General features: G+C 49.0%; 1 protein-coding gene across 19 annotated transcripts in view; it reads right to left on the bottom strand.

Annotated features, from left to right (window-relative positions):
* LOC121874529 overlaps positions 1-12,853 on the bottom strand; it is a 101,602-nt gene extending 88,749 nt beyond the window's left edge. For 11 of the 19 annotated variants that reach the window (XM_042378680.1, XM_042378691.1, XM_042378688.1 and 8 more), the window contains exon 1: positions 7,552-12,851. In XM_042378680.1, the coding sequence (XP_042234614.1) occupies positions 7,552-12,540 (4,989 nt within the window). In that variant the 5' untranslated portion in view covers positions 12,541-12,851. Of the gene's footprint in view, positions 1-7,551 lie in introns of all 19 variants that reach the window. The other 8 variants (XM_042378678.1, XM_042378686.1, XM_042378681.1 and 5 more) reach the window with 3 other exon arrangements.
* Positions 12,854-16,043: the final 3,190 nt, after the last annotated feature.

Below are 16,043 nucleotides of genomic sequence, written 5' to 3'. Positions count from 1 at the left end.
GAAAGTTTGTTGTTATTTGTCAGCTACAACACCAGCTTATCATGATGGTGTTCCCTCAATCACCTGCCACCATCAACACCATTAAACACAAACCTGAGACGAAAAAAACTGTGTGGATAATGGCGCCACGAAAAAGTCTTAGAACCAGTTGACAGTGTTACCCGGATCAGTGACTTAACGCTCACCCAACGTGTCTGGAACAACGAACGATCCGGGATATTTTTCTCTCTGGGAATATTACCCAAACCTCACTCACATACACCCAAGATGCTGCGAAGGAGTTTGGAAAGTAATACCAAAGAAAGAAGATAAGAGGAGGAGAAGATAACTGAATGAGAGGTCACAAGACAGGTAGCAGATTAAGGTTGTGGCAGCAGCAGGTGTGCCCCTCTCCTTGATCAACCAAGCATACTCCGGCCAACAGCGAGTCTCTCTCCTACCACAATGCTGTTCACTAACCCGAGAAATAAAACCCCCCTATCACCACCACCACCACCACATTCCACTCATCATCTACGGTTCACCGCTCAGTCATTAACACACACACACACACACACACACAGTAACTGACCGTCAAAACAACCACTCAACCAGTCACTGACCAATTTCACACCATCAACCTGGAGACCTTTGCTCGAGGTAACAGTCTGTTACTCCTCCCTCTTACAAAGTCCAGTTTACAGTTAGGTGACAGTCACTCACTTTGCTCCCTCGCTGTGTAGGTGGGAGAACAGGTGTACTTCACTCCCCGAATGAGCTACAATCAACGGTACAGGTAGGAGGCAACACACAGGCAGGAGGCAACACACAGGCAGGAGGCAACACACAGGCAGGAGGCAACACACAGGTAGGAGGCAACACACAGGCAGGAGGCAACACACAGGCAGGAGGCAACACAGGTATAAAAGAGGACAGGCGCTGAGTACACAAGGACGACGACTCCTGTGTTAAAGAGGACAAAATAGGAGTAAAAAAAATACCTGTACATATAAAAGATGAAGAAATGCCAAAGGAAGGTGGAGGAACAGATGATGGAGAGAGAGAGAGAGAGAGAGAGACGGGGTATGTAAATAAATAAAGCCAGCCTCTTATTACATCAGCTGAGCAAGGTTATAAAAACGAAAACAAAAGACTGACGACACAAACACTAAAACGTCGACTCACTTTACCAACAAAACAAATTCTATCAAATCTAAAAATAATAGCAGCACTGGAAAGGTTAAAAGTCGCTGCTGGAAGGTCGTCCATGTGTAGTGTCTTAAGCACCGAAGAAAATGTTTACAACAGAAAAGGGGAGACTTATGTAAATCAAATTGACACAGAGAACATAACGCAGCTGTATGAAGAGGAAGACTACCATATAACACTAGCCATGAGTGTGTGTATATTGTTGTAACATACTAAGCAGCACACAAGGGGAGGGATAACAGACAGTATGTGGCATATACACTTCCGCTCTGATCCTTACCGTGTTCAAGTGATGCTTAACTCACTGTCCAGGTGCTTCCAGGGCTTCACACACACACACACACACACACACACACACACACACACACACACACACACACACACACACACACACACACACTCCCACACACACACACTCCACACACACACACACACACACACACACACTCACACACACACACACACACACACACACACACACACACACACACACACACACACACACACACTCCCCACACACACACACACACACACACACACACACATCTAGATCATGTATTGCATGAGGTCCTTCACGCACAGGGTGGAGTGTCACGAGTGTGTGTGGCCGTGACACTCACCTAATACTACGTAATGTTATACATAATGTTACGTGTTACTCAGGTACTTGCCACACACACACACGGAACAGTCAATAAAAAACTTCTCTAACCCTTTACGACGTTATACAATATGACACCGGACACACGTTCGGTTTATAGATATATTCCTGTTAATTTCTCTGAAATAACTATACGCGATACAGAATACATCACATTAGTTACACAATGCATCACACAATCAGAAGTACCAAACAAACACATGGCCTCAGTCAGTGATCGTTGCGAAGGCTGCCCGACCTGATGTTTACCTGGTCAGTATGTCCTACCCGCAAACAAGTGGATTCTACCATATGGCGTCCACTCCACACAACACGCTAGAAGAGTCAAATTTGGTGCCTTTTCCAACCTCCCACACGACCGTAACACCCCCATGGTCAACAGGACACCAGCACGCCCACACACTCAACACCAAGGAACGCGGAAAGGGGGGAGGAGGGAGCAAAAACAGAAGAATTGAGATGGGAGGGAGTAGCAAAAAGAGGCGTTGAAGGAGGAAGAGGGAGGAGGAGAAAAAAGAAGAATTGATAGAGGAGGAGGAGGGGGTGAAGGGATGACGAAAGATAGGGTGCAGGAAGTGATGGTGGTGGAGGCGAGGAGGGAGAGGTAGGTGGGAGGGAGAGTAGGTGGGAGAGGAGAGAGGAGGGATGAGGAGGGAGGGAGAGGAGAGGAGGTAGGAGGGAGAGGAGGAGGGGAGGAGAGGAGAGGGAGGTGGAGGGAGGGAGAGGAGGAGGAGGAGTGGGAGGGAGGGAGGGGAGGGAGGGAGTAGGAGGGAGGAGAGGAGAGAGCAGGTAACCACAAAAGGGACACGAATATAATCAACTCCAAAAATGGTTTCAAAATTAGACTGCAAGACTGTACCCATATGTGTCTCTCTCTCTCTCTCTCTCTCTCTCTCTCTCTCTCTCTCTCTCTCTCTCTCTCTCTCTCTCTCTCTCTCTCTCTCTCTCTCTCTCTCTCTCTCTCTCTCTCTCTCTCTCTCTCTCTCTCTCTCTCTCTCTCTCTCTCTCTCTCTCTCTCTCTCTCTCTCTCTCTCTCTCTCTCTCTCTCTCTCTCTCTCTCTCTCTCCAAGCTGGGTGGGTGGAGTGTGTGGCAGCAAGTAGAGCAGTAGAGCAGGCCACAAGCAGGGTGTGGAGGGGCGAGGTGTGGAGTGAGGTAGAGTGGAATGGAGGTGTGGGAAGTGGAGTGGAATGGAGGGGTGGGAGGTGGAGTGGGGTGGAGAATGTGGAAGGCCGAGGTGTGGAGTTAGGTGGAGGGGCTAAGTGTGGAGTTAGATGGAGGGGCTTAGTGTGGAGTGAGGTGGAAGGACGAGAGGTGGAGGAGCGTAAGGTGTGGAGGGTGGAGTGGGGTGGAGGGACGAGGTGGTGGAGGTACGAGGTGTGGAGTGAGGTCGAGGGGTGGGAGGAATGGATTGAGGTGCAAGGGCAAGGTGTGGAGTAGAATGAAAGGGCGAGGTAGTGGAATGGTGTGGAGGGTCGTGGTGTGGAGTGAGATAGATCAAACACGGAATAAATAGAGGAACAGGGGGAGTAAAACAAACATCAAAATGGAAGCATGGAAGAGGAGGAGGAATGGAGTACACAACAGACGAGTAAAAACGCAAGAGACGAGAGAGAACACGCAGGGGGAAGGAATGATCACCAGGAGGCACCAAGGAACAGATGGCGGAGATGCATTAACAAACGTGTGTATCACCTCGACACCCGCCCCTCAAGCTAGCAAGTGATGACCGTCCTCACCCAGGAACCACCATCGTCATCACCAGCACAAGAAGCAGTATGGCAGCAACAGGTTCATTCGGCATATGATTTGGTATACCTTGCTCAACGATGCCTTCAGCACCAGCGGCAGAAGAAGCAGAGGTTGTAGTAGTAGAGCAGGTTAACAGTATACACTTCATTATCTTGCTATACTTGGCAATGGCAAGACGTACCACAACCAGAGTTCGTATTCTTAATTTCTGGTGAACTACATCCAGTCACCAGATAAAAAAATTCAGACCCCAACGTAGCCTGATTGGTGCAATTTAATAAAGTAAATAAACTAGCCCCCGAGCCTGCGTGGGGCCTATCTGAATGACGGCGATGGTCAAAATAACGTAGGTAAGTGGTGACGATGATGTTATGGTAAGGGGAATATCTAAGAACACTTCAAGTACAGATGTATCGATTTAAGTAGCGACACGCAGACGGTCTCCCAAATCGCATCGAAATTATTATTACTCTCTCTTAAACATAGAACTTGTGAGGATGGCGACACACCTCTCCCCTCAACACTCGTCTTAATACCCCCAACCACCACCACCACCGTCAGCTCGGACATCACGCTGTTGCTGGTGGTCAGGGAGGGGGAGTGGCGACCAAGTGTTAAATGTCTCAACCACAAACAGTTACCTACTTGACCACACCCTCACTACTATCACCAACAACACCACCACCATCACTACGACCACCACCCTTCCTTACTACCAATGTCATCACCACCTCCACCATTGTAGTAGGCGACGAGTGCCACACATCCCTACCAGGTAAAACAAACTTCACTCAGTCATCCACCTGGTCAGTTGAAGGTCATCAGTCCCCGGTGCCATGGGGTCTTCCTGGCACTACACACCGTTACTGGAGTCTTCCTGGCACTATACACCGTTTTAACCCAAGACACAAAAATCAAACTCATAACTTCGGTGCATTTAATCGAGAAGTCAAAGAATCAATCAATCAATAAAAGGTGTCATCTCTCGCTTTCTCACACATTCAATTAAGTGAGAAGCGTTGCAGTGAGTGGTGGACGGTGTACATGTAATAAGGGCAGTACCAGCCACCCCCTCTACGGCACTTGTGTTCTCATAATTAGTTGCCGCCAGCGAGCCAGATCACGCCAAAGTCAACCTGATCTCTTACACACCGACAATTTCCGCAAGGCAACAACCACAATAAGACATCTTGCCTCCAGGTTCTCTTCAAAGATTCGCACGTGAGTTGTCTTTAGACCCATCAGAGGACGAGAAAACATTTCGTAATTTCACAGTACAGTTTGAGAGTCAGTCACCCAGGCCATTACCTCAGAACCACACACATCCTTCTCCCATCTCAAGAACAAGCAAGATTCAATCGTAACAACCTCTGAAAAACCAGACGGTGAAAATACTATAGTAAGACGAGTTTTTACAGGATATAAATCTCGACTACAACAAGACATGATACAGAGAAACACCGTTGTCATGCCTCTCCTCCTCATGGCCGATTGACGAGGCATCTCACACCGCCATTATAGAAAGTAACTAAATCAGCCACTCAACATCACCACCACCTAAAATGCTGCCAAACTGATCATAATTGTAGAATACCTCAGCTAAGTAGGTCAAGTTCCTCTCGACAAAGAACCGGGTTAGTATTACCACCCCAAGATTGTAGACTAGATTGAGAAATATTGGTCCACCTGCGGCCAAAACTACCTGTATACTTAACAGTGTGTGGCATCTATTTGTGGGTCATACTTGAGTGGATTATAGTTGGTGATCGCTGCTTCACTTTATACTTTGTCAGAATAACAAGAAAAACACTGTACTACCAAGAAAAATATGAGTAAATAAGTGTTTAAAATCGCAGTCCTCCTGACCTACACGATTCTCAAGTAGATGGCGAGCGATACTGTCAACTGTGTTGTAATTTTACTTTTTTTTGTCAACTGTACAAAGAAAGGTTTGGGTACAGGAACAGTGACTCCACTATGAGAAAAAAATATCACAAATAAGAAGAGAAATACAAAATAGTTTGTTTTAAACAATATCATCAATAATATCAAAACACATGGTGGGTTGGGTTGAGGTTGGGTTGAGGTTGGGTTGAAAGAGGACCATGATCTACACATCCATTTGGCCGAGAATTAGATCACGGTTTATCTATCAACTCATCCACCCATTTATCTATCAATAATCTTGTCTCTTCAGTCATCATCTATCCACGAACTAAGTCAATGTAACTTGTGATGTCTATTCATCTATCTGTAATGTAAATCTCTAAACGGTGCTGTCAGGCGAATTATAGTGTGTGTGTGTGTGTGTGTGTGTGTGTGTGTGTAGGGGGGAGGGGTTAGAACGATGCACCAACGTCGTCGTCACCACCACACGTCCTGTACCGTCAACACCATCTAACATCACCACCACAATAATAAAAGTCCGTGCACCGCTATCAGTAACATCACCACCAAGAGTACTAAAGGTGACGTCAACACACACACACACACCCCCAGGCCGTTCACCCAATTCCGAGTTGATCTCACCATACGAGCGTCTCTCACACGACCGGTGAGCTGGGCTGGGCTCTGAAGTGCGTCACGCGGCCACCTACCTGATGAATGTCTTTCACCTGGCTCATGATGCACCAAACTCCCACGTTTATACACAGTATGACTAAGCATCCCCTTCTGTCTGTCATCAAGGTGACTGTGTGTGTGTGTGTGTGTGTGTTTTTCTCATCCCCCTAGACACACACACACACTTAAATATCTACACAAACAGTGGACGAATGAGTGAGTTACATACATTTCCTGGTGTAAGGATGCCCACCAATCACCTAACAGGACTCCACAAACTGCCCCACAGGTATCATCCTCCAATCTGGAATCAGTTAATTTTACCGCCACACCATCCCGTTAAGTACTGTACTGCGGTGTTCCTCAGGACTTCGTTTAGTTTAAAACTCGGGTCGAAACACGACGACCCTCTTAAAGGGAAGTTGTTGTTTAATAATACGGGCGAGAAGCAGAGACGAACGAACAGACACGATCGAATGAATATCGATACAGACGACCGTATTTATGGTTATGGCTGAATGAATATGATTACGGACTAACGGACAGAGATCGATTATTTAATATGGACCACCGATTTACCGCCGGTGTAATAGCGTGTGTGAGAGGGCGGAGCTGTCTGTAGGTTGCATGGGGCGTCGCAGTGAGCGCATCGATGGCACACGATTAATAGAGGAGTAACGGGGAGTGTTGTGTGTAAACAGTGTGCCGTGAGGGGTGAGCTAACAGCCTGGCCGTTTGGTACTTCCTCAAGAGATTCCCTTCCTGACAATGGGATGCGCTACACCGATACATCGCCTCATTCTGCTCCTCCTCAACCGTATTCATGGCTTAAAACGGACAGTGGTTACTGACAATACAGTGTTGAACGCCCAGCTGGAAAGGCAAATTCACCAAACGCCCACTTCCTACTGTAGGTGCAGAAGGTGTTGTAGACCAGGTGTTGGGTGCAGATGCTCACCTTCCACCACTGGCTCCTGTAGCACCACTCCGTGTAAACGTTGTTATTGGAGAGGTGTATCCAGAGCAGCATCCGTTTGGTCTTCTCCAGCTGCCAGCGTTCACGGTCCTCCGGGGCCTTACTGCGCCGCATCTTGGCCAGCTGCTCCCACAAGAGCCAGTCACTGTCTCTGTAGGACTCCATGCGAGAGATGGGCAGTTTGCCGTTCGACAAAACACTGCCCACGTACTCCCCACAGTCGCCTTGCTTTTCTAAGTACTCTGACCCGGCTTTATCCTCAGCGAATATGACGCTCTCTAGGTCAGACCACGTAGCGCCCAAGTCTACTAGTTTTTTACTCATGTCAAAGCGCACAGAACGTTTGGGGTAGCCACCATCACCGCTAGGAGTGTTGGGGTCTTTGATAGGGGTGGGCGAGAGAGAGGCACTCACCTGGGCAACAGGTGTGAGAGAGGCGTCGATGCCGCCGGGATCCGAGTAGAGGCTCTTGTTCCTGGAGATGTGCTCGTGGACAAACTTGGCCAGGTCGGCCAGGTCAAAACTGTAGTCTTCATCCTGGGCCAGTTGGTGATCCATGAGATCGTCAAAAGCCAGAATGGCGCGGTTACTGTCCTCTCTCGGTAGCGTGGAGAATGGCGTGTAGTCTGGCGTGGGCAAATATAATTGTTCCACGCCCCCGTCAGCCCTTTGTACCGTAATCATCTCCCTATCCTTCTCTTTCTCGTTCTTTTCCTGTTTTTCCTCCTTAGTGTCTTTCTTGATGTCTGACTTTGTTGGTCCATGTCCTTCAGATTCACCTTCTGTACATATGATCTCCTCTTTGCTACTTACCCCAGTCTCAATGTTTTGACGCCGCCTCTCGTACAGCGAGCCAAATATCTTGCTCATGTGAGGGGCTAGCTGCTCCCTCTTCAGTGCCACCGAGTTGATGGAGTCGGTCGAGATAGTGGTTGTTAGAGGTCCCTTGTCGGAGGTTTGAGGATTCACTAGAGGCTTCTCGGCGGCCTCCTCTTCCTCGCCACCGCTGTCATCATCTGGGTTAAACCTGCGTCTCAATTTGAGCTTCAGTTCACGGATCATCATGTCGTTGTTGTTGCCCAAGATGGACACCCCCAGTTTTTGCACCCTCTTGATCTTGGCCGTCGACGTCCCATCCTTGGCCTCCTCGTCCTCCCCCGAAGGTGTTGTGGCAGCCACTGAGGACGAATTTTTAACCAAATCTTCCTCCAGATTTTCAACATCAAGCTGTTCACGGGAAGCCTGGAGAATTTCCTCGCGAATTTCTTGGCGTGTGCCATAGATCTCGCTGTCATTCTCATATGAGTGGACCTCCCGTGACTCTGTAGAAGAGACGGTGTTATGGAAGTAGAGACGATCCTCCTGATGAAGGGAGGATGGCAGGAGGGTGGTGTGGAAGGTCATGTTCTGATGGTTATCCTCCAAATCTTGAGCTGACAGTTTACGGTCGAGCGTTCCTCTAAACATTTCTTCCGTCAGTTCCACGGCCCTGCCCTTGCGTATAATGACCGGCGGGTCAACTACGCCCTCGCTCCTGTTTCGGCTAACGAAGGCCCCGTTCATCGAGTGGAAGAGGCGGGAGTTGCGGACACCATAGATAGGCTCTCCGTGACGTGAGCCGTAGAACTGCAGCTCGCCGTCATCCAGAGTTTCCTCCGTGGCGGGCGTCTTGATGGAGCGTGTGGAGGAGAGGCGGGAGGCGAGGGACTCGATGCTCTGGTACACGTGGTGCTTCAACAGTACGACCGGCGAGTTACCTTGGCTATGCTGCACAGGACTCCCTCCAGAGTTACACACCTCATACACGTCCTCCTCCGTCTCTTGGTAGTCGTGTGTGGCGGTACTGGTGCTGCCACCACCGTCGTGCCGCTCAGAGTCACTCGGGGGTCGAAACTGGCGCCGTTGGAAGGCTCGAAATAGCCGCCGACCATCCGTCTCTTCGTCAGTGTAATCAGTGATACTGATTGCTCGCGTATGACCCATCTGGCAGGTGGGTGAGGAGGGTGTGGAGGTACGGTCACCGATGTCCTCCACATTTGGCAAAGTTTCCTCAGAAGTTGTCGGGAGAGGTGACTTCCCCCCTTCAGGAGACACAGTTGCTTGTGAGCGCTCGATGTTGTTTACACCTTGGTATATGTGTTTTCTGCGCATGTTGCCCACCACTCGAGGGCCGGGAGTCACCGAGGTCCTCTCGGCCTGTGCCTCCATAACAGCCGCGTACCTTTGCATGGCTGCCTTCTCCTCGTCCACCGCCTCCATGTAATCCCACGAGGTGTCAGAGTCCAGGTAAGGCTGAGTACTTAGACTCATCGACTTGTTCTCAATCAGTTCACTCGTATCGGACTCGTTATCTTGGTTTACGACATACTTGTGTCGAAATAAATTTTTCTTCTTTTTCTTGTCCTCGTGGTCGGTGGCGCCGGGTTTCTCCGCGAGGTTGCCCTTGAAGATGACGCTCTCCAGACTGGTCACGCTGTCCGTCTCGGAGTCGGCTGTATCGTGGCTGGTGGTGGTGCCGCCGTGGTACAGAGGTTCGTTGTGGTCTGGGTGGTAGTCGTAGGTTGAATCCTCTTCGCTGGGCAACCTCTTGCCGGACAGCCGCTGAAAATCCATCTTGAATGACTCGTATCCGTGATGGTCCTTCCGAGACTGTTCTCGTTGGAGTTTCATCATCACAGGCAACTTGTGTGACTCCTCCGATGTCGGGGTGTCTGTGCCAGAAACCTCGAAATTTGTGTGTTTGCCTCGGTCGTTGGCAAGAACAGGTGATTTTATGTTTTCCTTGGAGCCAAACCTTAAAAACCCCAACCCCATCAGGCCGTTGTATATCTTCTGCTTGAGGGGCAACTTGACGTGGTCTTTGACGGACTGGGAGCCTCCACGGTGGTCCTGGCTGCTCACACTCCAAGGCCACGGATGTTCCTTCATGTTGAGGGGGTTGTCCCTAGAGATGCTTTGGATATCTTGAATTTGGTGTTCCTGAGGCTGGGGGTCATCGTCTGTGTCGTAGATGGGTAGTTCCTGCTCACTCTCTGCTACTGGTGTAGAGGGAGTTGGTGTAGGAACTGGAGTTTCTTCTTCTTCCTTCTCCTCCTCCTCTTTAAGATTTTGCTCCTTCCTTTCTTCTTGTTGCAGTGCATCATCTAGCAACTTCATGGCATTAGTTGCAGGGTCACCTGTGTCGTGTGTTTGCTCGAGAGCTTTGTCCAGGAGGCTGTCGGTGCTGATGCTGTTGCTCAATACACTAGACACGGTCACCTCATCTGACACCTCCGTGATGGCCGAAACCTTTGGCTCGAAAATGAGTGAATCGATGCTGCCAAAAGTGTCATAGTCAGTGTTTTCTCTGCTCCCTAACTTAGAGCTTTTGGAACTCTCCTCCATCGGGACGTAAATGTGACCCAGGTTGATGTTGCTGAGGGTCTCCCAGTCCTGCGCCAATGCCTCCTTCAGCCGCACTCTTATCTCATGATTCCTCTCTTCCTCATCTTCAAAGTCGTCAAGATCAAGGTGGTGATGTATGTGTTCAGTGATGGCTTGCATCACCTTGTTCCTGGTGGTAGTGTTGATCTGCTTCTGACCATCTATGATCTCCCGCACGCGTCGCTGTAGTTCCGGGTCACCACCACTAACACCCTCTCCAATTTTTTTGCGTTTTTTAGTGATCGGGGTCAGTGTGGTGGTGATTCCACCCCGTAAAGACACGCGAGCCACACGTGCCAGAGACTCGTACACGTCTTCACTCTCGCTCAGGCTCCACACATCGATTGGAAGATATTTACTTTTACCACCAGCAGAATGATACTCCTCCACTTGAGCCAGTGTCCGGAGGCGTTTCTCTTGTTCTTCTAAAGTGCGATTGACGAGGAAGTCGCGTCGCTGCGCTATTGCAGGGCCGTTCAGAGGCTCATATATTTTCTCGAACTCTCCGTTGGACCAGGAATCTTGGGAGAGAAGAGATCGGTCCCCGGGCGAGGGGAGCCTGTGGGGACTAGTGGGCTCTTCATGTCTCTTGCCTCTGGCTTGCTTGGCGCCACACTGGCACTCGGCCTCAGAGCTCGAGCTGTTGTCGGCGCCGCACTGCTCACAAGAGACACAAGAACACAAGTCCCAATTGGAGTCGGCGGTGTTGGTGGGCGAGAGGCCGCGCTCATCTTCACTCTCCCGCATCTCTTTCAGACGTGTCAGTATCTCAGAGCGAGACAAATAGGCGTTCCCCTTGCCACCCTTATGCATCATCTCCCGAGGCCTGGCGACCTCAGGCCTCGAGCCGTAGGTCGGGTCAACTTTGGACAAGATCTCTGAACGGGATATGTAAACAGGGTCGTCGGGTTGGCTGGGCAACGACTTCCACGACTGACTGTCTTCCTCCACCAGCAAGCTGTTGTGTCTGGCCAAAGAGTTCTGTAGATTCTGGATGTTGCGGTACAGTTCCGACCGGGTCACGTAATCTGTCTCCCCAAACTCACTGTCAGTGTCACTCTGGTATTCTGGGTTTTGTGGCTGGTGAACCTCGACCACCACCTGATGCTGACGCGGGGAGGTGGTCAGTTGACACTGGCCAGTTGGCACCTTCTTGCCCGAGCTCTTGGGTTCACCGTAGTTCTGTGCGAAGTGAACCGGATGCTCTCGCACGTTATCAATCTCTTGGAGAATCTCCTTCCTGCTCATGTACTTCAGGTGTGACCTCATTCTTTGGCTGTTGATATTGTAGAGCAGCTCATCCTTGTTCATGTTGTGCCAGGCCTCCTTGCGAACCCGAAAGGGGATGGGTTCGTAAATCTTGGCGAAGTTCTCCTCAAGGTCGGCCCAGGAGTCAGCGTCTGAGAGGTCATTGGAGGTGTAACCTTGCTTGACCTCCTGAGCCTCATTTTGCACTACCCGCCTCAACATCAGCTTGCGGGACTCGTACACACTCTCCGCCTCGGACTCCGTGTGTTCCTCGTCCTTACTGGCTTCCTCAGCTTTCCCATCCGCCTCCCCCACTTGAGGCGACGGGTGCGAGGGTTGGTAGACCTTACCTTCCCCTCCGTCCTGGTCATCACCGTCAGCCTCCTCGTAGTGTGTGGGCAGCGGGGCCACCGTAGGACTGTTCCCTGTGACTCTCTCGGGTTGAGGAGGACTGGCGGTGCTGGCCTTGTTGCTATCATCCTGGTGGGGACGACTTTCCTTCGTATTTACCTTCAGGGAGGAATGAGCTTCCAGCTCGGCCACCTTCTTCCTCACGCTACCCCGGAAGGTCCGCATCTTCATAACCGACGTAAACTTGCTCACCCCCGACCCATCTTTACCCTTACTGGTGTGCTCCACCGCCGGGGGGCGCGACGGTATCTTCAGCCCGCCTGAGGATGACCCCGCGCTCACTCTCAAGGGACTCTTCCTCAAGAAGTCCCGCATCCTCATGCACTCAGTGTCAACAGGTTAAGTACACATGCAGCACCGACTGCCGTGTTTCGTGTCATGATTTACACAGACAGCACATCACTCACAATGGGGGACTCTCACCAAGTTATAAGTATCATCAATATAACCTCTCAAGTTGCCGAGATTGAGGCACACACTTTACACAAGACACGACCATACAGTATATGTAAACTCTTCCCTGCAGGTTATAGAGGTATCCAAACGGCTTAAAAAGTTATGGTACATCGGACTGTACAGTTATCACAGACACAGACTAGTATTTACACGCACTCCTCCAGCTGCTGACTATTTACAAGTGTTCATGTTAAAGAGAGCACACCGTGAGGCAACTGGGAGAGGCAGCGGCGGGAGGGGAAACGCGCGCCACGGTGGCCACCCTCATACTGAGCTGTGTACCTTCACGCCACCCCACCCACCTTACCTCCGCACCCACCACACCTACCTACACACGCCATAAGAACCACATTAAATACTTTTCATGCCATTTAACAAACAAACACTTTTGAGTGTGATGGCGAGATGATCAAAACACAGCCTACAGTTTATAGCTCCGCCAAACAAACAAGTATACACTACACCCACCATACACACCTACAGTCTACACCTTCTAGCATTTCTTCCAACATTACACTCTACACCTACTAAATAAATACACCTTCCCCACACACGTACTAATCAAATCGTCTAAAAAAAAAAACACGCACGCGCGCGCGCGCACACACACACACCCCCCCCCTTTAAAGCTCAGGTACAGTATAGGATGTTCTTAGTAAGGGATGCCAACTCACTCAACTCATCCTTTCATTCACTCAACTCGCTCGATAACTCACCTGTATACTCACTCACCTGACAACGTATGAAAGAAGCCATTAAAGGAGGTTTGAGTGAAGGTGAAAGCTGACACAGGGAGGAGAAAGATTATAATAATACACGACGCTGGAAGTCAGGCGAGTGAGGAGGGAGAAGCAGACACCTTGCTCATGACCACATGCTAATGGGGTATGTGTGCCGCTACCACCATGCCCTACTACCACACACCATGCCCTACTACCACACAACCATGCCCCGCTACCACACACCATGCCCCGCTACCACACACCATGCCCCGCTACCACACACCATGCCCCGCTACCACACACCATGCCCCGCTACCACACACCAACTACCTACCTATTATTGGGTACCTTGCCTTGTTACCCACCCCACCGCGCCCCTCTTCTCCCCTTCCCTCTACCACCCCCCTCCCCTCTTATCCTCACAGCCACCAACCAATGGGACCCCTGAGAATACCATCACAACACCCATCTCTGGTAGTCACCCCCTATACAATAGACTAAGCGAATGGGCTACACTATAAACAACATCATTACACTTCCTAACACTTGACTGAGCTGCCTGGGTTACACTGTACACAACGCCAACAGTATAACACACACCTTCTCTTGACTGAGCGGCTTGAATACACTATACACAACACTACCAACATTACACACCCTTCCCTCTCTTGACTGATCGGCTGAGCTACACTGTAAACACAACAATAACAACACACACAGGGGTAATTTGACTAACTGCACTATTATTACTACTACTACTACTACTACTACTACTAATAATAATAATAATAATAATAATAATAATAATAATAATAATAATAACAACAAATAATAAGTTTAGTTCTATAATGGTAATGTATTGGTAGTAATGGTGGGGTGCTCATTGGTGCAGCAGATGGTGCTACTATGGTAATTATGTAGGCGGTGGTGGTGATAGTGGGGAGGAGTGTGGTGATGATGGTGGTAGCGGGGATGAGTGTAGTGGGAGAGAGTGGTGATGATTGTAGTGGGAGAGAGTGGTGATGGTTGTAGTGGGAGAGTGGTGATAGTGGTAGTGTGTGGTGATGGTCTATCGCTCACCATCTGCCGCCCCCCCCCCCTCCCCACCACATCTCAGCCATCTATAGCGTCTCTCACTCTGTTCCCTTACCTCCCTCCTTAAACTAAGCCAAGGAGGGGGGAAGAAACTGGTTATAGTGGGAAAAGAAGTTGCTCTTGAAGGAGGGCAGGAGGGTTTATAAGGCAGGAGGGAGAGGTTATGAAGGAGAAGCAAGAGGAGGTCAATAATGGTGGGGAAGGAAGGAGGTCAAGAATGTGGGGGGGAGAGGGGTCAAGAATGTGGGGAGGGGGGGGAGAGGGGTCAAGAATGTGGGGGAAAGGGAAGTAAGTCATGACAGGAGGTAAAGAAGTACAAGGTAATTCGGGTACAAGACGTGGAATTACCAGGATATTCAAAACACACACACACACACACACACACACACACACACACACACACACACACACACACACACACACACACACACACACACACACACACACACACACACACACACACACACACACACCAAAATACATGGTCTTCCACGCTCTATATAATACAACCAATGAAACAAAAGGCCAATATATATCACCCAGACAACAAAAAACACACTCTACCTTATAAACAAAGTAACTCACGTCTCCTAACCTCACCACACTGGAGCGTCTCGTGTGGCAGAATTAGCTTTTGCAATTCAGTTATTCCTTTACACTGCAATTTTAACCTAGCGTACAATTACATAATATATCGAGAACAGGTTTGAGGATTTTGCAACCAAACATGGCGGTGATGGTAGGTCTGGTTGTGATAGGTTTTTGGTGTCAATTGCGGTTGTAAAATTAATCTAGGTGTCGCCATGGTACTGATTCGCAAGCTGATAACACGTACAAGTGGTGGTGGTAGTGGTGGTGTTTTTTTTTTTTAAGTGGTTAAAGAAAACGAAGCCATGGGAGTGTCTTCAACGGTGACTAAATTAATTCTCACTAACAGAAAATAAAGTATTTCTCGTTGATACAAAGGCTGAGGATGACTGCCGTACAACACAATTAACACACACGAATAAAGATAAAATAAACCAATTGGCTCCACTTTGAGATCGAAATACGAGGGGGGAAAGCAATAAGTATTTAGGATGTGGTGGAAATAGCGTCACCTGGCCTGACCTAACTCAAAAGTACCCTAATTTAAACCTAAACCTGAATAAAGTTAAACCCTACCCAAAAGAACTGAACCTAACCTAACCCAAATTAAAAAATTAATTCATTAAACCCAAGCTTAACTCCTGTAACCAAAACTAACCTAAATTATCCGGATTTTATCTAATCTACTCTAACCTGACTTGACTAGACTTGACCTAGCCAAGTCAACCATAGCCTAAACCAATGAGGGAACGTTTGTGTTCTCACTACTCCTGAGGCCCGCGGTAGGCTCTTGTTACCTTCTTCATAGTTTACCCCCACACACACACACACACATTTCTTAAAACAACATCATACAAACATTGAAACTCTAAACATGTTATTTTGCATTTAAAAATTATATTAAAAAAATTTGACGAGTCTAACAAAAATAAAAGAAATTTATCACATTTAATTAAACGGGTT

This window comes from Homarus americanus, unplaced genomic scaffold, assembly GCF_018991925.1.
Source record: "Homarus americanus isolate GMGI-L3 unplaced genomic scaffold, GMGI_Hamer_2.0 scaffold34360, whole genome shotgun sequence".
Lineage (NCBI taxonomy): Eukaryota > Metazoa > Arthropoda > Malacostraca > Decapoda > Nephropidae > Homarus > Homarus americanus.
The sequence above is the reverse complement of the archived record's forward strand: the minus strand, read 5'-3'. Positions and strand labels throughout refer to the sequence as shown.